Source organism: Balaenoptera musculus, chromosome 13, assembly GCF_009873245.2.
Source record: "Balaenoptera musculus isolate JJ_BM4_2016_0621 chromosome 13, mBalMus1.pri.v3, whole genome shotgun sequence".
NCBI lineage: Eukaryota > Metazoa > Chordata > Mammalia > Artiodactyla > Balaenopteridae > Balaenoptera > Balaenoptera musculus.
This window is the reverse complement of record NC_045797.1, coordinates 4,776,491-4,802,881: the sequence shown is the minus strand read 5'-3', so window position 1 is coordinate 4,802,881 and position 26,391 is coordinate 4,776,491. Positions and strand designations below refer to the sequence as shown.

The following is a 26,391-nucleotide window of genomic DNA, read 5'->3' as shown; positions in this document are numbered from 1 at the left end:
TGTACTGAGATAAGAACAGTTTCTTCAGTCATGCCTCATTCAGCAGGAAGTCAGGACTCTTCACCATCCTGGCCATTTTCCTTTGGATCTGGTGAAGTTTGCCACCATTCTTTTAAAACGTAGAGCTTAGAGTTGAAGTTGATGATCAGGAGGTATCATGGCCTCTGCTGAGGACGGCGGGGCTGAGCGCCTCCCTTGTCTGTGCTCACGGCTGTAGATCTCTGAGCTGGCACGTGGGGAGCCTCCCTGCTCCGGGTCACACTCTACTCAACCCACCTGGCCTCTGCCATTTGTCTTCATCTCACACTCTGGCTGATGCGCTGACGTCTGTCCTCCTGCAGCTGACAACCTCTGTGCCATTTTGATCCAGGGATAGTAACTTCATAGGTAGACTAGACACGCCAGGGGCACACACTGAAGTGTCTTCTTCCTTCTGTTACCTCCAGTAGGATTGTACCCTTCACTGTACACCAGTTTTACAAACCCAGTGCTGCTCTGGGTTCTTCATGATATACTTTGAGTTCTAGTAGATGGCATCCTTTCTCAAAGATGTCCTTCCGTAAACATGTCATTTACACCTCCTCTTCCCAGGACTCCCACCAAATTCCTGAGCAAAGAAGATCAATGAAGAGAAAAATAATCAGTAGCAATTTTCTCCGATACTCAAAACCACCTCCTGCCCCTCTGTGCTTGAAGCAACCTATGTTCCTCAGGGCTCTCAAACCTGAGGGTTAGTTCCTCGTCTGGGGGCAGCTCCTCCAGCTTCTCCTGCCAATGTGAATTCTAGTCTAGCCCAGAGTCTGAATCCCAGAAGAGAGTCTTACCCTGGGTTTTGTTTGTTTATTTTTAATTATCTATGATCTACCTCTCAGCTTATTACGAAGGTAGTTGAAGATCTCCGTATTTTAACTATTTTATTTTAAATTTTTATTTATCTATTTATTTTTGGCTGCACTGCACAGCTTGCGGGATCTTAGTTCCCCGACCAGGGATCGAACCCGTGCCCCCTGCAGTGGAAGCACGGAGTCTTAAACCACTGGACCTCCAGGGAAGTGCCTTACCCTGGGGTTTTGCTGCACTAGTTTCTTTCTGTATCCTTGCCCACATACTCCTCCTTTCCCTTCTTTGCTTTTCACTCTGTAGCGCGTGCTTCGTGGGAGAGCCTAGGAGGGCATGGGTGCTGCAGGAGAGCACCTGAGTCCCCTTTAGTCCCCATGAGCAAGCACATCTGCTGGGTGCCTGGGAGCCCCCATGAGGGATGCACTGGACATTACCTGTAAATGCCCCAGAAGCACCAGAAGTACTTAGAAGGGGGAGTCCAGGTCATGAAGAAAGTTGCCAATGCTGATAATAGGAGCAGCAAGGACTGAACTACATAGCCATGTGAATGCGGGACCACAGGGCTGGCCATGTTCTGCACTTATTGGCATCCTAGGTTGTGGGATAGTCCTCAGTGGGAGGTTGCTGGGGGATTGCTTCCTTCCTAAGTGTTACTCAGTGAGGCTGAGGTGGAGAATATCTATGTTCCTCCAGTCTGGGTCAGAGGTCACTAAGGAACAGAAGTAGAACTGAGTTTACAGGGGTGGACACCCCAGCAGGGCCGGGACTAAGGTGAGGCGAGTGAGGCAACCAGGGGCACTCCTCTCACTGTCCTGCCAGGGGAGGGTCTCAGGAGGCTTCTGAGAGTAAGTGCCTTGCCTACCCTACCTGAGTCTTGACCTTGCACCCAATAAATCGATCTTGAGGAGTTGAGAGCAGATGGAAGGAAGAAAGGCAGAACAGAAAGACATGTTCCAGTGACTTTGCATCTTCTAAGTCCTAAAAGTTTCATTGTCTCCCTGGATGAGCATCTTCTTCTGGCTTTTAGCTACAGTGGCAGAAAGCCAGAGGCTGGAATTGAGGGGAGACCAAATTCAGTGTGCTTTCTCCAGCGAGGTGAGCTTTGAGTTGATGGAAAGTGAAACAACAACCAGTATTCCCTGCAACCCTTATTTAATGAAAATACATTAAATAATAAATGTAAAGTGATGACTGTTAGAATCTTGGTTACCTGGAATAATAAGTGTATTACAACAAATGTCTGTCTTAGCAAAACTCCTTGTAACACTAATGCATTTTTCTTTTCTTTTTTCACTTTCAGACAACAGTAATATAATTCCAGCTCTTCTTGGACCAAAGCTTACGCATGTTAAAGTGGAATTAGGTATATTTTGACATACATATATTTTGGATTTGTGAACGGGGGTCATAATAGTCTTCCAAGGCTAAATCTGGTTCCTTATTGATCAACATTGTGTTCATAACACATACCATGTTTACTGAAGAATATTGCAAAAGCAGGAAAACCTTGTCATTGTTTGAATGTTGCCCTTTTTAGCAATAATTACAGTTAACAAGTCTGTTCAAAAGATTATGGAAGTGCCTGTGGTTTGCAGGTCTGTGGTTTTAGTCACTTTGTATGTGGCTTTTCTCTAATAATATCTACGATCATTTTTAAATATGAAAACTCAATGAGAATACTCGAGAAATGATTCAAACTTATTGTGTGGTTTGAATATTTGATTAATGGGTTCACTTTGAATCAATGGACTCGACTCTACATTTAGGGTTTGTTTAGACAGGTCTTGATGAATCGATATGTCCAGTTGAGTAATTTCTTTCAAAAGAGAAAGGAAGGAAGGAAAAGAATAAATTCACATATGCTAAACTGAGTATTGTATTAGGTAACTGAAATATGTTATTGTATTAAATCCTCAAAGCAACTCTGAGGGGTATTGTTCCCATTTAAGCTTCGAATTAAATGACCGAAGTTCAGAAAGGTTAAGTAATTTGTCTGAAGTTAGACCCCAGGAAAGGGGCAGAGCTGGGATTCAAGTTTCTTACATTGTTTGTTTGTTGTTGATTGTCATTTGATCCTGTTGATTGTTTCCAAAGCACACACCTTTTGACGACAGCTGGCCACAGTCATGTAAATGACCACATATGCCCAATGTTGCTCAGATACTTTGCCATTTGTGTTTGTGGCTTGCCTGCTTTCTAGTTTTATTGATTTCTGAACTTTATTATTTTTTCTTCTCATTTTAGGCTTAATTTGCACCTCATTTTTCCTTTGTACACATGGAGAGTTAGATAATTAATTTCAATTCTCCTCTCCTGTAGTATGTGTATTTTAAGCTCTAAATTTCCCTCTAATCACTGTTTAGCTGTTTCCAACAATTTTGATATGCCATATTTTCATAACTATTCAGTTCAAAGTTTTAACTATTTTTAAAATTTTTCCTTGTGATATTTCTTTCATCTATGGATTACTTATGTTTCTTAATTTCCAAATATTTGGAAGATTTTCTAGTTATTTTTCTGTTATTGATGTCCAGTTTAGTTCCATTATGGACCGAGTATACATTGTATCATTTAAATCTTAAAATTTGTAGTAACTTACTTGGACCAGAATGTTCTAAGTGCACTTGAAACAAATGCATATTCTGCAGATTTTGGTTTAGTCCTTCTATAAATATCAATTAGGTGAAGTTGGTTAATGGTACTCTTCAAATCATCAATATCCTTACTAATTGTTTGTGTGCTTTCTCTATCTGTTGCCAAGAGAGATGTTAATATCTCCATCTATGATGGTCAAGTTGTCTATATATCCTTTAGTTCTGTCTATTTTGCTTATGTATGTTGAGGTTATCTTATGGGCACATACAAATTGATGCCTCTTGAATTGACGCTTTAACATTATGAAATTTCTCTCTTTATCTATCATACTACATCTTTTCCCAATCCCTACTCTCTCTCATGTTAGATAGACACACCAGTTTTCTTTTGTTTGGGACTGGCATGTTTTATCTTTTTTCACATCCTTTTACTTTTAACATTTCATTGTCTTTATACACAAAATATATCTCACATATACTGCATATATTTGGATCTTTGTTGAAATCCAGTCTGTATGGTGTTTAGTGCATTTACATTTAATGACTTACTAATACAGTTGGTTTGAGACCTCTCATCTTGCTGTTTTCCAGCTGTCCTATGTGTTATTTCTTCCTTTTATTCTCCTTTCCTTTCAGATTAATATTTTTTTTATTTAATCTGTTTTGTTTTCCTCTTAGTTATACCATTTTGTATTCTTCATTAGTAGTTCTCCTAGAGATTACAATATATATCCTCTTACTACAATAAGACAAATGCACGTATTAGTACGTTGACAATTTTGCAAACACGTGAGAACCTTACAACAGTTCATTTCATTCATCCTCTTATCTCACTTTAAGCTACTATTTTATGTATTTCTCTCCTGCATATGTTATAAAACTCACAAGAATCTGGCATTATTATTGCTTTAAACACCAAAATCGTTTTGTATTTACCCAAATGTTTGTCCTTTATTGCACTGTTCATTTCTTAATGTATGTCCTTGCTTTCATCTGGGATAATTTTTCTTTGAGAGTGAAAAATTTCCTTTGGTATTTCTTATAGTGTGGTTATGCTGGCAATAAATTCTTTTGGCTGTTATTTACTTGAAAATATCTCTACCTCCAATTTTGAAGTTTTTTTCAGTAATTTCAATAATTCTAGGTTGGCAGTTTTTTCCTGCACTTTAAAGATGCCCTTCTGTTGTTCACTTATTTCCATAGTTTCTGCTGAAAGACTGGCCTTTAGTCTTATTGTTGGTACTTTGATGTGTCTTCTTCTTCTGGCTGCTTTCAAAATTTTCTCTTTCTCTTTGATTTTGATGCGCCCGGGTGTGGTGTTCTTTGCATTTATCCTGCTTTGGGTTCCTCTGAGCTTCTTGAGTCTGCAAAGGATGTATTTAATTAATTTGGGAGAAATCCTCTGCCATTATGTCTGAATATTTCTTCTGCCCCTTTCTTCTCTCCTCTCCTTCTGGATCTCCAATTACATGTATTATGCTCTTGTTTCTTATGCTCTTGTTCTGTTATTTTTATTTTTTTCCCTTCTGTACTTTAATTTTGATCTTGGCCTGTATTCAACCTTAGCAGTCCTGACTTCTTTTATGCTCAGTCTCTGTTAAAACTATTGTGAGTTCTTAACTTCATGGTTTTTTCAGTTATCAACTGCTCATTTGATTCTTTTAAAATAGGTTACTCTTCTTTGTTGAAAACATCCATCTTTTCATCTACTTATCCATCTTTTCCTCTGTTTTCTTTAACCTATTTATATCAGTTATTTCATACTCTTTATCTGCCAAGTCAGGCATTTGGATCATCTTTGGGTCAACTTCTATTACCTTTTTTTTTTTTTTCCCCAAGTGCTTACACTTGTTGTATCTTGTGTGGAAGTATTTGTACATAATGGATATCCTGTATTTTTTTTTTAACATCTTTATTGGAGTGTAATTGCTTTACAATGGTGTGTTAGTTTCTGCTTTATAACAAAGTGAATCAGTTATACATATACATATGTTCCCATATCTCTTCCCTCTTGCATCTCCCTCCCTCCCACCCTCCCTATCCCACCCCTCTAGGTGGTCCCAAAGCACAGAGCTGATCTCCCTGTGCTATGTGGTTGCTTCCCACTAGCTATCTATTTTACGTTTTATTACCTATTTTTTCTATTGATTATTGGCCCCTTTTTTTGCCCTTTTGTATGTCTCTGTTGTTGTTGTTTGTTGTTGTTGATCTTTCTGTATCTAAAACAATCAAGGTGAATGAAGTTTGTATTACTTTTCCCTAAGAGTGTTTGCCTTTTCTTTGTTAGGCAGGTAATGTGAGGGTTTGATCATCTCAATCCAGGCAGGAATGGAGCTGAGCAGTAGCTAGGATGCAGGTTTGTTGGATTTAACCTGCTTTTCATCTCTTATGGCTGAGGGGAGACTCCAGTCACGTGTGTGTTGTCCTCCAGTGGGACTTACTCTGCTAAGGACCATGAGACTGCAGGAGAAACCATTAAGCCTTTCCAGGCTCCTGTGCCGCCCAAGCCCTCAGCAATAATCCTGTGAGCCCATGTGGCTGTCAGCATCTCCACTGGACTCTCTTTTCTCCATGAGATTCCCTCTATTTTGTACAAACCAAGGCAAATTCCTTCCAGGAATAAAATGGTGGCTATCTCAGCTGGCCCTGGAAGGACTTTGTTCCTGACTGTAACTTCAGTTCGTCTGTTTCTCTTTGTTTTCCCTGCACTTTGATGCCTTTAATTTTTAGTTAATTTAATTTTTTGTTCTGTTTTGTATCCATTTTGTTTTTCCAGAAGTTGCAGTGGGTATGTAGGCCTGACACTACCTATTAGACTATAGGTTGAAAAGAAAGTCCACCGGCCATCCTACGTCTTAATAATTGATTTAGACATAAACATTTGAAGAGAAGCCAATTCATAGTTTGGTGATGACTTGTAATTGCAACCTAATTTCTCTGATTTATAAATTTTTTTTAATTGAAAAACAAGGCATTTTTTTTTTCTTAGATGCAGCTCTATATTATCATTGTATATTAGGTTAATATACATGGTTGTATTTACTTCAACCTTTGAGAAACCTGAGTTTCTAAAATCTGAACATCGGTTGTCAACTTTTACCTAGGAAAAGAGGTACAGCTCAACTGCTCTGCTTTGCTGAATGAAAAGGATGTGATTTACTGGAACATCTGGGAAAAAAATGGAAAGGATCCTAATGTACATGAAGAGGAAGGGACAAGAATTAGGTATGAATATGTGATATATATAATACATATCATGATATACAAAAATCAAATAGTATCATATATATATGAGATAAAAACACCAGACTCCTGAATGGCTGATAGGACGCTTGAGATGAGTTTAACTTATAATTATAGCTTACCTATTTTATAATTCGCATACTCTAGACTGACGCATTATGCAGAAATTTATTGCTGAGACCTAAGTTAGAAAAAGAAGGTCAATGAGGCTTTTTAGCATTGCCTTACAGAAGTAGCTTTTGGTCAGTCAGGATCTGATGGGGTTGGGGACTTTACCTAAGCATCTTATAAAAGAGTGATTACCTAGGCCACTGTCATTTGAATTTTGAAAATTGTGTTAAATGCTTTGTTTTTACTAGTGTACCAGAGAAAAGACCAGGTCAGGAGCCTGGGACACGTACAAGTTATTCTGGGCCCCTTGTGTGCGGTAGGCGTGCCTAGTTGCATTGCCCACGTGTCACCATGCGGCCCGCTGGGTATCCATAGGTGACAAAGCACATCATCAGTGCCTTTCCCTGAGGGCCCTGGGGGCAGCCCTGGACACAGGCCCGCCACCCATCTGTGGCTACCTGTCCAGATCTACACCCTGTACTTGGCTTACACACACACCTTTCTTTGTTCTGATTGTTGAAAATAATTCATTATAAGATACTTGAGAACGACCAGAAATCACAAAGAGAGAAATAGCCCTCTGAAGACAGCTTTGTGTGTGTGGCAGGGGGAGTGGGGTGGGTGGATTTCTTTGCTGGGCATGAGATATGCTGACACAGACACTGCTTCCTGCTCTTTAGAGATAGTTCAGAGCTTCTTTTTAGAACATTCCTTACAGGGATTATCTTTCTTAAAGGTGAGAGGTGAGGAATTTTCTCAAGTCCGGAAGGGTCCCCAAAGATTGTCAGACGTAAGTGATGACCCAAGAAAATACTAACTTAAACGACCAGCCTCCTGCCCTGTGGCATCGTCGATGGTCCGTTGACTCTGATCATAATTATGGCAGCACTCTCCTGTCAGAGGTCATTAATGGAAGTTAGAATCACACCAAGACCAGCTAGAAAAAGCAAACAGGGCAGTGGTTAGATATAAATATCTAGGAGGCAGAGTTGGTGCAAAAATTTCCAAATGCCATCTAGTTTAAATAGCCTATGTTAAGGAATGGTTATACTTATTAAAACAAAACATGCTAAGCCTATGGCCATTACAATGTTTCTGAATGGCTTTGGGTCATTACTGTCATTATTAAGGTAACTGTACACTCAGGTTCTAGTGAGTAGTGGTCCTAAGGTGTCTGTCACCTTGGCTGCACTTCTGAGGGTTTTTTTATACCCTCGCCCAGAGCCAGGTGCGTGGTTAGTGCTCATGGAGTGTTGGCTCAGCTGGACTGCGTGGCTATCCTGCCACTTTATCTTGTCCGGATTCCTGCATTTCCTCCTTCTCATGATCCACTGTTAACCTCTGGAGGCATAGAAGACCAATTCACGAAACTTATTAGAAACGGAGCTTAAGCTAAACTAAGGGCTTAAGCGAGGCTAAATCTTTCTGTATACTGGGTGCTTGAACTTATGTCATCTAGTTTGGCTTCTCGGTGGGGTTTTTTTGGTGCTTCCTTTGTGGATTTTACATTGATGTTAGATGGTTGATATTTCTGGGTTGGTGACTTCCGTACAGAATTATGACTTCTCTTCTAAAATGCATTTGAGACAGTTAGGGGCTACAGTGGGTACCACATCCCAGCTGCGAGGGGCCTGGCGGCTGAGTGACTACACCTGGGAGTGCCGGCTGACCGCACACCTTCAGAGCCTGCGACTAGCAGGAGGCAGATGTCAAGAGCATTTGCCTCGCATCAAGGACAGGATGTCTTGAGTCCTTTTAGTAGAGAAAGAGAGCTGGCTGCTCCTGGTGGTCTCCGGTCACTTTCTGACACTCACTGAACAGCTTAATTGGCCTTTCTCATGTGCTTGGGGGTGTCTGAGAATAGTGGTTTTAATTTATTTTAAATGCTGAACAAAAGAAGAGTGATCGTTAGGACCGCAAGGACGAACTTGATATGAATCTGCGTCTGTATTAACGATCCGCGGCGTTGTCACGGCTGGTGGAGACTTCACAGTGGGAGGAATGCTGAGTAGTCAGGACAGGAGGAACAGGGGAGAACACAGACACACCTGGGAGATACTGAGGGTTCAGTTCCAGACCACCACGATAAAGCAAATATCACAATAAAGCAAGTCACGTGAATGTTTTGATTTCCCAATGCATATAAAAGTTATGTTTACACTATACTGTAGTCTATTAAGTGTGCAATGGCATTGCATCTTAAAAAATGATGTACATACCTTAATTAAAAATACTTTATTGCTAAAATAAATGCCCAAACCATTATGATAGTAACATCAAAGATCACTGATCACAGATCCCCTTAACAAATATAATGATAATGAAAAAATGTGAAAGTTTGAGAATTAGCAAAATGTGACACAGAAACATAAAGGGAGCAAATGCTCTTGGGAAAATGGCACCAAAAGACTTGCTTGATACCCTGTTGCCACAAACGTTCAATCTGTAAAAAGTGCAGTATCGGGCTTCCCTGGTGGTGCAGTGGTTGAGAATCTGCCTGCTAATGCAGGGGACACGGGTTCGCGCCCTGGTCTGGGAGGATCCCACATGCCGCGGAGCAACTGGGCCCGTGAGCCACAACTACTGAGCCTGCGCGTCTGGAGCCTGTGCTCCGCAACAAGAGAGGCCACGATAGTGAGAGGCCCGCGCACCGCGATGAAGAGTGGCCCCCGCTTGCCGCAACTAGAGAAAGCCCTAGCACAGAAACGAAGACCCAACATAGCAATCAATCAATCAATCAATAAATCTTTAAAAAAAAAAAAAAAAGTGCAGTATCTGCGAAGCATAATAAAGCAAAACTCAGTAAAATGAAGTGTGCCTGTAATTGAGAGAGAGAATATTTTCTTGTGTTCTCAACTGAGCATCGTTACCTCCCAGGCATTTTAATTCTAGGCAGTTTACAGCGCCGTCCCCAGGTGGTCTCAGGAGGACTGAGACCCCCGGGGAACAGGGGGCTCACACTTGAAGAGAACCCACCAGAAGGGGACGATTCCCTGGAGTCCACAGAGCCCTGTGTTTGTGCAGATGTATTTGCACATACAAATTCCTCTCTCGTGGGTGACGTTGTTGGCAATGACACAAAGGCTATTGCTAAACCATTTTCCTCTCTTACAGGACTTCAGAAGGCAAACGGCTTGCTTCAAAAATACTGAGAATTGAGAATGTTAATGAAAACAATCTAAACTTTTCATATAATTGCACTGCAGCCAGTGAGGGAGGCATAGACACCAAAAGCTTCATCTTACTGAAAAAAGGTGTGAGAAATTTTATCTTTGGCAGTTTGTGGAAACCTAGACTGTTGCAGCTGAGAGACCTGTCATAGCTCATCACTTCCTCATCTTACACACCGGGAACCAAGCTCCTGAGAGGTGAAGGGTTCGCCCTGTGTCACAGGCGTTCGGTGGCAGAGCTGGTGCTCAGCCCTCGCTGCGATCCCCTGTGCCCTGATTCCAAGCAGAGAATGAAAACCTCAAGTGTATTCTTTTGCTCTCACTCATATGCCAATCCTGTGTAGCAACCAGGGGCCCAGAGCGGGGAGGTAGGTAGAGCTCAGGGGTGGAGATGCTGGTGGGTGAGTGTCACAGGGGAGGTGGTCCGGGCAGCTCTGGCACACTCTGAACAACAGGAGGAAAGTTTGCAGCTTGGTGTAGGATGAGGCCAGTGGTCCAGGAGTAATTGCCGCCTCCACCCTACCTTAGCTGGGCCCTGGGCACAGGGGCCCTTGGGTGTGGTCTTTCGTTCAGCAAAGACTAACTTAGGCTTCCCTCTCTTGGGCTAGTCCCTGGACTTGGCAAGCGGACAGTTAGTTGATGGCTCTGGTCACTGGACTCAGAGTTCTTCAGTGCCTGCCTGATGGAGGACACCCTCCACCAAAACGGTCCAACTTCCATCCTCCACCGGAACAGTCCAGCCGAGGGCCACAGGCTCAGGAGCTGCTCAGAAGTAGTTCTGTAAACTGTCCTAGATCAACGCATGACTGTGCTATCTCTGCCATAGATGTTTCTACCCTGATCATTTTTTCCTTCTGCTGGGCTCACAGATGTTGTGTGGGGAATAGGGTCTTTGACTCCACCATTATCCCTGGAGGAGCGTGTGGGCCAACGTGAGAGTGTGTGTATTTGTGCGGCACAGTCATAGATACGTAGGCCTTTCAGAGATGCAGGAACCCCAGGGGCTGGCTTTATTCAGAGTTCACTTACTAAGCAACGATGATTGCTTACTTACATCCTGATAATTAATTTTACTGGAAAGATAATCCCTAAAATTGTGTCAAGATGGCAAGAGTTTTATGTATGCTTACTCTTTTTGACCTAGAAATCCCACCTCCATTAGAATCTACTCTAGGAAAATAATCAGAAACATAGATAAGGGTTTATGCCTATGTTCATTGCAGCATTCTGTATATTTATGAAAAATTGCAGTCGATCTAAATACTGAGATAGTATGAATTATAATTTTAAAGACCTAGAGAAATGCTCATAATATAATGTTAAGAAATAAAGAGTGATCACCAGATGGTTCCAACTAAGTAAATGTTTTCAGGGAAAAAACAAAACCTGGAAGGAAATGTACTAGCATGTTGGCAGTGGCCGTTGCCACACTGTGGGATGGTTATTAAATAATTATTCTATCCTTTATACTCCTCTGTGTTATCTCATGTTGTCCGTAATGAGCATAAACTGAATCAATCTAGGAAACGTAATTTTTTTCTCAAAGGACACTTTCATATAAAAATATACAAAAATTCTCAGAGCTGAGTGCCAGGCACTGTGTTAACTACTTATGTGTAATATTTAACCCTCCTCCAAAACAGCAACCCTATAAGTGAAGGAGAAAATATTACTAGCTTCATAGCTGTATTACGTGTACAGATGAAATACTAAGAGTTAGGGCGTCAGTGACTTTCCCTAGGATACAAAGTAGATGATGGGGCCAGCCTGGAGCCCACACAGGCTCAGCTCAGTGCTTGCTCTCTCAAGGTTCTGCACCTCCATATATGTTCCCAAGCCGCTAGCTGACGTTTAGGTGTGGGTCCCTCTGAATGTCATCCTAGTGTCTTATCATCCTAGAGATCCAACTTCCAAAAGTGTGGACGGACTACATTGTAATGCTTTCAGTTCACGTCTCTGAATACCCTTGTACACATTTTTATGGAACAGAGAGGTCACCACTGGAGACTAAAGGCAGGACTGCAGAGTAACTCAATGGAATGTGTTGGATAGACAAGTAGATTTGTGTTAAAGGTAAAAGCTGTCCACCGCAGAGTGATGGCGGAAGATGCTGGTGAAATTTCTCTAATTTTTCCCACTTTCTTTTTCTTTCTAGAAGACCCAGTTGACATCCCAGGCCACATCTTCACTAGAGGAATGATCGTAGCTGTTTTGATCTCAGTGGTCATTGTGTGCCTAGTGACCGTGGGTGCCATTTATAGAGTTGACTTGGTTCTATTTTATAGACATTTCTTGGGAAGAGATGAAACCTTAACAGGTAACGAATGTCGTCATGCTGGGATTTCTTATTTTACAGTTTTATTCAGAAGCTATATAAATAAACATTAATCTTCACCTCATTTTGATTATATTGTAAACATATTGGCGGTAGAAGTTTTCCATAAGAAAAATTGATCTGAACGAATCGTCCGTTATGAATGTTGTCTGGGCCACTTTTTCTTGTGCTTACTTATCTGTTGCCAAAAATTGTTCTCTAATTGTTTCATGCATGTGTGTCGTGTCCTTCTAAATGCCCTGTGAGATGGTTAGGCCCAGGGACTGTGTGTCAATGTCATTGCTCACACTTTTTGCCATCTGGTGCCTTTACAAAGTTCACACTCAATAAAGGTCATTTCAGTTGAATTGAATTGGGAATTCCCTGGCGGTCCAGTGGTTAAGACTCTTGTGCTTCCAATGCAGGGGCACGGGTTCAATCCCTGGTCAGGGGACAAAGATCCCATGTGCCACACGGCAAGGCCAAAAAACAAAGAATTGTATTATGGTTCATTATTTTAACCTGGCAAAGGAGGCTGCATGATGTACTTGCAAGAACCTTGAAGTGCACACCAAATGACCTGAGTTCCGGTCCCCTAGATCTGCCACTTTTCATCTACTCCAACCTCTATCTGGTGACTGTCTCAGTTTCTCTATTTTTGCAGGTGACTAGAAGTCCTCAAGATTCAAAATAGCTACCAAATTTTAAAAAATCAATCTAATCCATTGCACTTGCTTTTGTTTCCGTGTGTGTGTGTGTGTGTGTGTGTGTAGGACATACATAGTTCAAACACCAAAAGTCTTAGAAATTATACATGTATACTTGTCCCATGCCTGTTTCCCACCCCATCCCACATTGATAGTATATCCAAATGAATATGAATAGAGAATCTTATTTCACTCCTGTTTAAAAGACAAATCTTGGCATGCTATGTGCCCTATTCTGAACTTTGCTGTACTATACCTTGGATACCCTTCCATATTAGTTTATAAAATCTCTCATTTTTTAGGGTTACACAGTGTTTTATTTCTGTGGATGTATTATTGTTTATTTAGTCACCGTGTGATGGACATTTGCGTTGCTTAAGACCTTTTGTTATTGCAGAAATGATGTGGTGGATAACTTTTGTACAGTTATTGTTTCATATGTGTGCAGTGTAACTGAAGGAAAAATTCCCTAAAGTGGAATTACTAGAAGTGCAGAGGTGGATACAGTTGTTATTTTGATTGATATTACCAATTTGCGCTCCATATTTCTCTACTGCCTACCACCTTCAAAGGACAGGAGTACATTTTTTTCTCATTGCCTTACCCACAACCTTTTGGATATTTGCCAATCTGATAGATAAAAATCTGAGGGGTATCGAAGTATAGTTTTCACTTGTATTTTGCTTACTGTGCAAAAGTATGAGCAACTTCTCATGTGTTTAAGACTCATTTGTATTTCCTTTCTCAAAGTACCCATTCATATTCTTTGCCCATGCTTCTACTGGGTTGTTGACTTTTTTTTTTGCTTGCTCATTTTTAGCAGCTATTTACATTTTAGGGAGGTTAGCCTATTGTCTATAATATAAAATGCAAATATGATTCCCAGGTTGTTGATAGTGGTGTGCTTTCGACTTTCTTGATAGTGGTGTGCTACCTGGAAGACTTTTTAATGTGCAGGCATACCTTGTAGATACTGCGGGTTCAGTTCCAGACCACTGCAATAAAGCTAATATCGCAATAAAGTTAGTAACACGAAATTTTTGGTTTCCCAGTGCATATAAAAAATATGTTTACACCATAAGGTAGTGTATCAAGTGTAAAATAGAATTATGCCTATAAAACAATGTATATACCATAACTTAAATATACTTTGTTGCTAGAAAATGCTAGACATTATTTGAACCTTCAGCAAGTCATAATCTTTTTGTTGGGTCTTTTTTCGAGGGTCTGGCCTCGATGTTGATGGTTGCTGACTGATCAGGGTGGTGGCCTCTGAAGGTTGGAGTGGCTGTGGGAATTTTTAAAAATAAGACAACAGTGAAATTTGCTGCATTGATTGACTCTTCCTTTCACAAATGATTTCTCTGTAGCGTGGGATGCTGTTTGATAGCATTTTTCCCACGGTAGACCTTCTTCCAAAACTGGAGTCAATCCTCTCAAACCTGCTGCTTTATCAACTAACTTTATGTAATATTCTAAGTCCTTTGCTGTCATGTCAACAATCTTCACAGTATCTTCACCAGGAGTAGATTCCATCTCAGGAAAACATTTTCTTTGCTCATCCATTGAAAGTTTCATCGTGCAATTAAGTCACATCTTCAGGCTCCACTTCTAATTCTAGTTCTCTTGCTGTTTCCATCATAGCTACAGTTACTTCTCCCATGAAGTCTTGAACCCCTCAAAGTCATAAAATAATTTTCATATTTTTCCTTTGAGTTTTTATAGATTCATTATTCACATTTACAACTTCTAATTTACTAATATAAAAATAAAGAAGTTAATTCACTTTGCTTTGAGCTAAATTTGTCATTAAGTTATAGAATTATTTGTTTTCTATGAAAAATATTTTATTATTTTATTTAAGAGCTTCATTGAGGTATGATCAATATACAAAGAACTGCACATATTTAATGTGCACTGTTTGATGCATTTGGAGGTGAGGATACTATATTTAACTTTTCTTTTTCAATGATTCTGTTCCCATTTTTCGGAACTTTCGCTCAAATTTGTACTTAAATAAACCCTTATTTTCACACGAATTAAAAGAGTCAACCTTATCTCCTAGATGGGAAAATGTACGATGCTTTTGTGTCTTACCTAAAAGAATGTCGGCCCGAGAACGGAGAGGAGCACACCTTTGCTGTGGAGATTTTGCCCAGGGTGTTGGAGAAACATTTTGGGTATAAGTTATGCATATTTGAACGGGATGTGGTGCCTGGAAGAGGTAAGAAAGGAAATATCAGATAGAAAACTAGAGGAGTTTTCATCTTTAACTTCATCTTTACTTTTAGAAGATGAAGAGCTTAGCCTTACAGAAGGCTATTCTGCTTGCTTAAAAACAAACAAATGAAGTAGTCCTCTAAACCAGAAATAACCAGCTAAATCAATACAAGCAGTAGTGAGAAGATGAGAAAATTGCACTGTTTCCAAAAATGGCATCTTGGGGACCTGGTCTCTTCACCTGGCTTCACAGTTCTCTGAGTCTTTGGAGAAAGGAAGTGGGCATTCCATTCTCAGAAGCAGGTCCAGAATCATTATCATGAGGCATTTATCTAGAAATACCCCACAGTAAGAATACCTCTTTTCATGATATTTTGTACAGCAGAACCAATTCTTAATTTAATATGTGATCCTTTGGACTATAAAACAGGTTAATTCTTACCAGAAAATGTTTCTTCTTTATCACGTTAACATTGGTGAGAAAATTGAAGTAGAAATTAAGACTGGTGGCAAAGGATAAATAAAAGGAGATTGGTGGTTCCTAGCATAATTTAGTTGTGAAATTTTACTTTTTAATTAATCTGTGAATACAAATGACTGTAACACATATATTGAAGTATATTACAGTTAAAATCAAAGAAATTTAGTAACATTTCCGTGTTTTCTCTGGAAGTCTTCCAGAGCTTTGAAGTCTTCCAGAGATTTGGAATCTGGTGTCAAATTATTTTGGATGCTAGCGCATCACAAATGATGCAATACAAATGTCTTCATAGTTACCATCACTCATTCATTCATCCAACATTTACCGAGCACCATCCTTGTGCCAAATTCTAAGCTGGGCATTTAGGACAGAGTAGGAAATAAGAAACAGTTGTGGGGTTTTTTTTTTTCCTTCCTGGGTTACAAATTAAGAAGGGAAAATATTACAAATCAGAAATAGAAAATACTTTTTAGTAATAGATAACTTCTCAAAAGGAATAATATGCCAAATTGTCAGATGCATTCAACACTGTGATATTTTTGTGCGTCACTCTTTGTATCTAAGAAGACATTCTGTCACTTACAAAGTATTTCTGCTTGACTTTACATCAATTTTATTATATTGGGGTTGTCCCAGAAGTTCGTTTGGGTTTTTCCATCAGATGTTACAGAAAAAGCCAAACGAACTTTTGGGCCAACCCAATATTTCTGTTATTTTTCTAAGAGTCATTTTAAAAACAGATTTCTTCTTAGTTCTTAAATAAAAATAAAGAATGTTTGTATATTCGATTGTGATTAGTTTTGGCTAAGAACTCTATCTGAGGAGGGCTAGAGGTCTAGAACAGAGGTTGGCAGTCTTCCACCCACAGGTCAGGTCCATCCTGCCACTCTTATTGAAACAGCCACACACATATGTTCATGTGTGATCTGTGGCTGCTTTTGAGTTACAGCAGCAGAGCTGAGTAGCTGTGACAAAGACTGTATGACCCGCAAAGGCTAAAATATTTACCATCTGGCCCCTTTACAGGAAAAAAAATTATCAACCTGCAGTCTAGAATAATGGCAGGATTTTTTTAAAAATCTTTTAATTCAAATTTTAGCATATTCCACCATCCGTGTAAAGAGGAAAGATAGTGGAATGGTTAGGAACATACACTCCAGAACCAGACCACTTGGGTTCAGATTCTGGTTCTGCCATTTACTAGCCATGTGACTCTGGGCAAGTTACTTAACCACTCTGCTTTGGCTTCTTCATCTGTAAAATGGGGGTGATCACAATACTTTCTTCATAGGGTCATTATGATGATTAAATGAGTTAATATACATAAAATATTTAGAAGAAGGCATGGCACAGAGAAAGTGCCAAGTAGGTATTCATTATATCATTGTGTAGATGATTGCTTTTTTAATAGGCATATAAAATTGAGAATTAATGGTTTATCTCAAAGAAAAACTTAAACTAGTGAATTTCAGTTAATACAAAATAGGACTGTGTGAAATGATTTTCATCTCATGCCCACCCTTTCAGTTTTCTTAAATTAATCTGCCACCTCCTGTATTTTCAGCTGTTGTTGATGAAATCCATTCATTGATAGAGAAAAGCCGAAGGCTGATCATTGTCTTGAGTAAAAGTTATATGTCTAATGAAGTCAGGTATGAACTTGAAAGTGGGCTCCATGAAGCACTAGTGGAAAGGAAAATTAAAATCATCTTAATTGAATTTACACCAGTCGGCGACTTCGCATTCTTGCCTCAATCACTGAAGCTTTTGAAATCCCACAGAGTTCTGAAGTGGCAGGCCGATAAATCTCTGTCTTATAACTCAAGGTTCTGGAAGAATCTTCTTTATCTGATGCCCGCAAAAGCAGCCAAACCATGTCGAGACGAAGCAGAAGTCTTGCCTGTTTTTTCACAGCCCTGATCTTCAGAAAAGCTGAGCAGAAGAAAGAACTCTTGACGCTCTGGGGACTGAGTGTATGAGCCTGTTGATAACGAAGGGCATTATTCAAATATTTAACTCTACTCTGTGAATGTCCTAGTCACATTCTGAAGATGAAACTTGTCATTAGGTTGCCGAGGATAAGACTAAACATTGAGCTATAGTCGTGGGCTCTCAGAAGACCCTGGAATTCAACAGAAATGGGTGTCCTGTTTCTCCCTCTTCCATAACTGGATGCAGGCACTCTGCTCAATCCCATATTCAGCAACTGGGAGACTGCACACGGTGCAGAATAACTTATGCCTTAAAATAAGGATATGTCTTTAAGAGATTTTTCATGCTAACAATTGAACTGAAGGATTTTAAGTTCACAAAGTGGCATTCCTCTATGAGCCCGTAGTTGACACAGGAACTGGAATGGTGCCTTCACGACCCCACCATAGCTTCCTACCTCTAAACACCTCTGACAGTGCCTGGGATGCGGGGTGCAGGGCGGGGGTCTGGGAGAACCGACAGGGCTGCGAGCAGAGCAGGGTGTGAGGTGTGAGCTGCTGTAACAGGGCCTCAGCCTCAGAGCATGTGCATTAATGTATCCTGGCTACAGCTGCAGGCCTACAGTTCTTGAAACCCCATCAAGATGCTGCAGAGGGCTTGCTTAATTGGACCTATCTGTGGGAACTTCTTAAAAGGAACTCAAAACAACTTTTTAATCTTTCATGCCAGACACAAATTTTAATTCAAATAATTTTCTGGGTCTTTCAAAAAAATGGTCTAAAACATTTGTTGATTTTGCATAAATGTTTAGACACAGGATGGGTGCCAGATCAGATGAGTTATTCAGCAGCCAAAAAAGGATGGTCACTTGCTTTTTAAAAGATGACAGAGTTTAAATGCCCTTTGGGTGAAGGCAGCATGGCAGCCGAGACACTTGAGCTCAAATCCCGGGTTTACCGCCTCCTCTGTGGTCTCCGGAAACTCTTCTAACTCATCTGTGATGCGGTCTCCTCATCTGCACCATTAGAATTTATAAGACCTGTACAGGGGGACTAAGTGAATAAATACAAATGAAGCTCTTACAACAGTTCTTGACACAAACTTAACACTCAATAGGTGTCGGTATTGCTACTTTTGTTATTGTTATTAATTATCACCTAGGTCAGGTATTTAGCGGTGGAAAGAGAACAAGATCTGGAAAGGAAGGCAGTTTTGACTTGAGGCGATTCATTCTTACAGAGGAGCATAGAGGAGCAGCACATCAGCATATCTGCATTGGACGTCTGCAACTTTTCACATTGGAAGACATATATCTGTCTCCTTAGTACTGGGCCTTCTTGACGGCCTCAGAGGTCTGTTCATGAAAATCACTGAGTGAGTGATAAATAGCAGCCTTACAGAGAAAGGAAAGAGCTGGGTAAGTTTGGAAGGCTGGTTAGAAGATATGGGTGCGGCATGAATGTTCCAGAAAAATTTAAAGCAGAGACTGTAAAACAGCTGTGGTACTACTATCTATAAAGTAGATAATCAACAAGGACCTACCGTATAGCACAGGGAACTCTACTGAATGTTCTGTAATAACCTATGTGGGAAAAGAGTCTAAAAAAGAATGGATCAGGTGAATCAATCACTTTGCTGTACACCTGAAACTAACACAACATTGTAAATCAACTATACTCCAATATAAAATTAAAAATTAAATAAAAAAATTAAATCAGGCAACTTAAATAATAAAACAGCTGTGGTAGATACTACTGAAAATCAAAGAAAAATGAGATTTTCATCAGATTTTCAGTATAAGAAAGTGGTCTAATTTTTGTAGCACTTACAATTTTGCGTGCTAGTTGGATGGCTAAAAAAAGTAAAGGATTTTAATCATTAAGAAGATTTATGTGTGAAAATATATGGTCGTGAGAAATTTTATTGCTATCATCATAGTCTCTAATACATAGAATGATTTGCTTTTCTTTTTTATTATGTATGCTTTAAATACATTAAATGTATTTTGTATTAAATGTGTTAAATGTGTACAGTAAATATATGCTTTAAAATACATTAATGAACCATTGGTCTCGTGCCTTTATTTTTGAAAAATCTCGACATCTTTTTCACTTAGTTTAAAATTTCAATCCCTCAGTCTCAACATATATTCCCACCTTTGTAAATGAGATATGGGGTCATTCAAAATGAATGCTTAGATCTATCTTTTTTTATGTCAAATTACTTTGTACCTACCTTCTTTAAAATCCATCCAGGAGCAAAAGAAGAATTCCATTCCCTCTCACAAGGCCACCCAATGTCCAGCACAAATATTAGGTCTTCACGTGCCAGTTAACTCATGTGCATATTTTAAAATTTAAGTGCCAAGCATTTCCAATCAGGACCAGTACCTAACTTTTATTGATAGAATAATGTCATTCTCTTCTATGACTTCAAATGTCCTTACACTGTGGAGTCCATTTCAGAGAATCAGTGAACAACCAGCTGTCTAAGATGTATAAAGAAACAACCCATGTATGTCTATTATATGCTGGAAACATTTATTAAATTCGAGTTATACTCTCGTAAAGCAGAGAGAGACCTTATTACCCACATATTCTAAACCCAGGAACCTGAGACACGGTCAGTCCAGGGACTTGACCTGGGTATGCATTTAGCTAGTGTGACCAGGCTGGGACAGAGAGGGGTACCGTCTCCTCTCTGGAATTGCCTGTTGCAGGGAGACGAGGTAAGTTTTGGGAGGCTGTAGGCGCTTTCCTGGGGCGGCGCCTTGTACTAGGAGGGTCTAGAACAGTCTTGCAGAGAGGAAGAAGGGCTGCTTAGGACTGGCTCGGAGGAGGTTAAAAGAGTACAAGGGCTCTTCTAGGCTACTAGGGAAAGGATGGAGGGGGAATAGCACTCAAATCCTCTGCAGGATGGAAGTGTACACGTGACTGTGGCATCCGCTGAGGTAAGGGGCGTTAAGACCCCTGAGAGGTACTAGGAGCTCATCCTGAGTTGATGCTGAGTGGTTGACCAGCTGGCTGTGGAGGACTGTCAGCAAGGCACAGAGCGGGTGCACCTCCTTGCAGCCATCAACATGCTTGTCTGAACCGGGGATACTGGCAAAACCGAGTTGACTCATAGCTTTAAATACTCAGAGGAAATAGCTCATCAACCTGGCACGAGTGCACCTCCGAGGGAGGAGAGCCAGGGTTTGGGGGAAGCCATCTTTCTGAGCAGAAGCTACTCTGAGAAACGGGATCAGGAGCCAAGAAGTGGTGGCCAGGCCACAACTCTAACAGGAAACGGGCCGTGTGCGCTGCGGGCAGGACACTGAGTGCTTCAGCCCACCTGCGGGCCGCACTGGTAGCCATCGCATGCAGGCGACCATCCTGGGCAGTGGGCGCGTGTGTGCCTAGCCCCTGCCCTCTGCCTACCTCCCACTCCTTCCAAATATCAGTACTTCAACAGGAGTAGTGCTGCTTTTACCCATTTTTATGTTGAGATTCCACCATAACAATTTTATTTGGCAAAATCAAACACCTCTGAATAGGCCATGGTTTCGATGTAATGAACGTAATCCTCCCTGGCTAGTTTAAACAGAAATAGTTATAGAATTGTTTAGAAAGGGGAAGAAATAGACTCTAGGCTATTCTTCCAAAGGTATAGTCCAAAGTCACCCACAAAAACACTGGGATGCCAAGAGCTGTTGATCCTGCCACAGACAGGAAGAAATCTCTGGAATCATGAAGATTCTGCTGCAGATGCCAGCTCGGAACCATTCTGCAGGCTGGCTGTGGAGCTGCTGAGAGCTAAAAAAAACAACTGCTTCTGTTCACCCAACTGAGTCCACCAGGAGCAACTTAGTTATTAATTTGCTTTATCCCACAATATACACAATAGCCTCAGAATGATGATAATACTAACAACGCCATCAATATTTTGTTGACTAAAAACAGTTCAAGATTTTGGGAGGACTGTTTTATCCCTTGAGAACCTCCCATTAGAATGTAAAGTCAAGTCGGTGTGTTCTAAAGTCATTTGAAATGACTCCTCTTGATGTAGTTTTGTTGACTCAGTATACAGTTAGATTTCTTTTACTGTGAGTTTTTAGGAATTGCTGCTTAAATTTTATTTTGTTTTATAATAATGCAAAATATTTACACCCTTCTGAGAGCAAATCTGCAAAATAAGGTATATGCAGAGAAGTCCATCTTCTGCCCTTCTTGTTCGCCCCTTCCCCACAGGTAAACCATTCTAAAAGTGATGTTGATTTACCCTTCTGTTTTGTAATATAATTAAATAGGCATACATATTTAATCCTCCCACGTCTTACAGATAAATGGTAGTGTATTAACTACAATTTTTCCACCTTGCTTTTCCTACTCAATATATTCCAGAGATCACTCCCTAACTGTACATGGAGTTATTTCTCATTCTTACAGTCACATGGTACACCATTGTGTGGCTTGATTATACTATGGTTTATTCAGCCAATCTCAGATGTTTCCAGTCTTTTGCTATTACAGATTATGTTGTAAAGAATTGTCTTATGCATGCATCTTTTTTTTTCTTTTTTTTTTTTTTTGGCCACACCGCGGGCATGTGGGATCTTATTTCCCTGACCAGTGATCAAACCTGTGCTCCCTGCAATGGAAGTGCAGAGTCTTAACCACTGGACCGCCAGGGAAGTCCCCTTATGCATGCATCTTTTCACATTTTTCAAGATTATTTTGGGGATAGATTCCAAATGTAGAATACATGGGTCAGAGGGCAATGTGTATGTAATTTTGCTGGATATTGCCATATTCCTTTTCATAGGGGTAATATCATTTTCCGTTCCCATCAGCAATGTAAGGAGCACTAACCCCTTAGCTTTTGTCAGTTCTACTGTAGCGATGTTAATCTTTTTCATCCCTGTTGTTGAAAGGTCTTTACATATTACAAATGACATTGTGATGTAAGTTGCAAATATTTTTCTTTCCCACTTTGTCCCTTGCGTTTTTAACTTTGCTTTTGGTATTTACCCATTCCCTGATTATAGAGGAATTCACCCATACTTCCAATACTCATATAGATTAATTTTTAAAATTTAAATCTTCAATCCATTTGGAATTTGTACTGGTGTGCAGTGCAAGGAATGAATCCATTGAATCATTTTTCAGATGACAGTCCAGTTACCACAATACTACTTTTTTACTTTTACCCACTGATTTGGGAATGCCCCTTCTAACTTATACTCAATTTCCATTTCCTATTAGATCTATTTCTGGACTATCTAGTCTATTCTATTGGTCAACTTGCTATTCATGTGGTAATACCACACTGTTTCAATTGCAGAGATTTTAAAACATATTTTAATATCTTGTAGGGGTTATGTCCCCAACCTCACCCCAAAGCTCCTATTTTTCAGTGATTTCCTGACTTTTCGTGCATGTTTTTTTCTTCCAAATGAACTTTATAATTAGTATGCTTAACTCCAGGAAAAAAAAACTGATGACATTTTATTGAGTCCACATTAAATTTTTAAATTAATATAGGGAGGATCAACTTATTTTTGAGATTGCGTCTTCCTAGCCAAGAACATAGGATGTCTCTTCACTTGTTCAAATATGCATTTGGTTCATTCAGGATTGTTTTATAGTTTTACTCATAGAGATTTTGGATATTTCATGTTAAGTTTGGGCTATTTTGCTATTAAAATGGTATCTTCTCTTTGGTGATCTTCTAATTTGTTTTTATTTATATACACTAAGGCAATTGATTTTTCTGTTGATTTTATCATCTGCTACTTTATTATATTCTTATTGCTTGTAGCAGTTATTTAATTGATTCATATCATCTGCAAAAAGAGATTGGGGATTGTTCCCTCTTCTCTTCCAATTCCAATGCTTCTAATTGCTTTTTCTTGCTTAATTGCATTAGTAATTAAGCCTCCAGTGTTATGTTAATAATAGTGGATGTAGATATTCTTGTCTCTCTCTGACTTCAGTGGGAAGCCCCTAGTGTTTCCCCACTGAGTATGACACTATTTTACATACCTACACCGTATATATACTATATAGGTAATTAAATTAAGCACAGCTCCGTTAGTTCCAATTTTATCCTGATTTTTTTTAAACATAAATGGGTATTGACTTTTGTCCAATGCCTTTTTATGCAACTATTATACAAAAGTCATTATATGATTTTTCTCCTTAGAGAATATTAATGTTTTCATAATATCATACTATTCTTGCATTTTGGAGTAAATTTCACTTCATCCTAAGATTTTTTTAAAACAAGCTATGTATTTTGTTCACTAATACTTTATTTAGGAATTTGCATATTTGCTTCTAAGCAAGATTGAGCTGTAGGTGTGTGTGGGTGTGTGTGTGTTTAAGTATTCAATCTTAAAGAAGTATACAATCTTTAAGTATTCTTAATATTAGCAAACAGTGAAAAATCATTAAATATTTGAGAAAGATTTTTACTATGAAAGGTCAAGGTTAACAACAAAACAGAGCTTGGAGATAAGCCAAGGAAAAACATACTTACAAACAAACTTTAATATTCTCAGAGAAACAAAGAAAGATATTACATCAGAGCACAACAAAATGGAGTTGGAAATTAAAAATGAGATAACTGAAGCAGAAAACACAATATCCAGGTTAGAGGGTGGTGAGGTGCCACCCAGAATGTAAAAAAAAAAGCTAATTAAATTGAAAGTAGAGGAGAAAAAAGAATTAGAATATTGGCCTAAATTAATGTAATAGAATATCTATAAAATGGGAATAAGCAAACACCCTATACTATGAGAATAGAGAAATAAAAGGAATTTTTTTACAAATAAGTAAAGAAAATATCTCAAAATTGAAGGACATGAGTTTCTAGATTGAAAGGGCTACCAATTTTCCAGAAAAATGCATAGAGAATCACTTCCAAACTTGGAAGGAAAAGTGATGTGCTCCCTACAGTCTAATACTCAAACAATTATTCTCCAATATGAGGACAAAATAGAGGTTTTCAGCCATATAAACCCTCAAGATATTTACCTCCCATGTACCTTGTGTCTGAGGTCTACTGGAAGAGGTGCTTCTCCAAAAAAGAGAACATCCTCTAAGAAGGCTCAGAAATAAGGGATCCAACTTAGGAGAGTGGTAAAAAGTGTCTCCAGGCTGACAGTAAATGGAAATCCCAGGATGGCAATTGAGAGCAAGTTCCAGATAGACCGTTTTCAGGAAGAAGACAGATTTTCCAGTGTGTTTAATGCATTGAGAGGTCATTTACATTTCTAGTGGAAGGTTGAGGAATGAGTTAATGATAAATATAGAGAAATTTAATCAAATGAAGAAAAATAATTATTAGCTTCTAGTGAAACAAAAGTTGGTACATGAAAAGAGATGTAGTCAAACAGCATTATATGGCTCAGCCATAAATAGTATTTACCTGTAACAATGGTGTAAATATTCAACATTTATTTAACTAAAATTATGGTATAACTATATTTGGAGGCAAGATAGGAGGGAAAACGTGTTTGTGGTAGTGGAGGTGTTGGGGCGTAAATCACACCTTTCATTGTTAGGAAGTCAACAGATTATATCTAAAACTTTGTTCAAAGTCAAGGTTCTTAGAAAAGCAGGCTATGCTTTGCTTTCTCATTAATCCCTGGTCCATTTGCTGCAATATCTCCCATACTCTGCAGTCCAGGACATCTGCAGGCTCTGGATCCCCAGCTCTAATAGGAACTCTTCAACCCCACTTGACTTCTCTGTTGTAGTCAACACTAGTCACCCCAGTTTTCTTCTGAAACCTCCTTGGATTTGTGAAAAGATTCCCTCTTGGTTTTCATAGCCCCATTTTCATATTCCCTTTTCATACTGTTTGGTGGTTTCTCTTTCTCTGTTCCATGCCACCCCTCCCTTAAAATTTTCCAGGGTCCCTTTCTGGAATCTTCTTTCCTTCTCATGCTGCATATTATCCTTGCCCATTGCTTTAGCAAACCTAAAGAGAAAAAATCCCTCTTCCCATCTGTGGTCTGTTTTCTGAGCTCTAGAATCACACATTCAGCTCTACCTTGGGTAAGTTTATCTAGAAACGTACATAACATCTAAAACTCAACTATTTATACTGAATTGATTCTAGTTTCCCAAAGCCTGTACCTCTGTTTTGGTTTTACGAACCCATTTTCTACCTGATGAAAATGGTAGAACCATTTTCTACCATTTTCTTCCAAGCAGGAAGCTGAGGGTCACCTATATTAATTCTCTTTCTCCCATGTTTCATATTCAGTCAGGAAGTTCTACCCTGGACCTGTGTTCTCTATAATAGCTCCTTAGAAGCGGCTTTACATATGTCCCTTACTAAGGCCTGCAAAAATAGGTGAGTAGATGCTTTTGACAGAGCTTAAAGAGGTTCTTTTCTGTTTGCTGTTCTGTTTACTGCAAGTTTCTCAGTCATCAGCCGAGAATGAGGATGAGGGAGGAAACTTTAGAAGAAAGGAAGAAATATGAAGTTGTTTTCTAGGAAAATAATATAGTGAATGAAGTAGAGAAATATAGCACGGCTGCTAACAAGTATTAAAGTCTCCCTCAGGTTATGGAGACCAGTCAGCACGCCTGCGTGTTTCCTCCAGCCATGTTCAGTTGTGTATGTTCAACTAAGGAAGAGAGTTAGTAATTTTTAAGCTAATGCGATAAAATAAGAGAACGTCAAGTGAACTAAAGGTATAGGTAAGCGACTGATAATAATGCACGACAATAAAACTTAAGTTGGAAAATGCGTGTATAGAGGGTGTCATTGAAGATTTGGTAAGAGC

General features: G+C 39.5%; 1 protein-coding gene across 4 annotated transcripts in view; it reads left to right on the top strand.

Moving 5' to 3' along the window:
* Positions 1-26,391, top strand: part of IL18R1 (interleukin 18 receptor 1) — a 52,509-nt gene that overhangs the window by 20,524 nt on the left and 5,594 nt on the right. Inside the window, exons 6-12 of one of the 4 annotated variants that reach the window (XR_005022494.1) lie at positions 2,141-2,203; positions 6,539-6,659; positions 9,903-10,042; positions 12,114-12,275; positions 15,045-15,203; positions 17,245-17,651; positions 17,894-17,903. Coding sequence is in view for 3 of the 4 variants with exons in the window: in XM_036874102.1 (XP_036729997.1) it covers positions 2,141-2,203; positions 6,539-6,659; positions 9,903-10,042; positions 12,114-12,275; positions 15,045-15,203; positions 17,245-17,600 (1,001 nt within the window). In the remaining variant the exon portion in view is untranslated. Of the gene's footprint in view, positions 1-2,140; positions 2,204-6,538; positions 6,660-9,902; positions 10,043-12,113; positions 12,347-15,044; positions 15,204-17,244; positions 19,203-26,391 lie in introns of those variants that run through there. The other 3 variants (XM_036874103.1, XM_036874102.1, XM_036874104.1) reach the window with 3 other exon arrangements.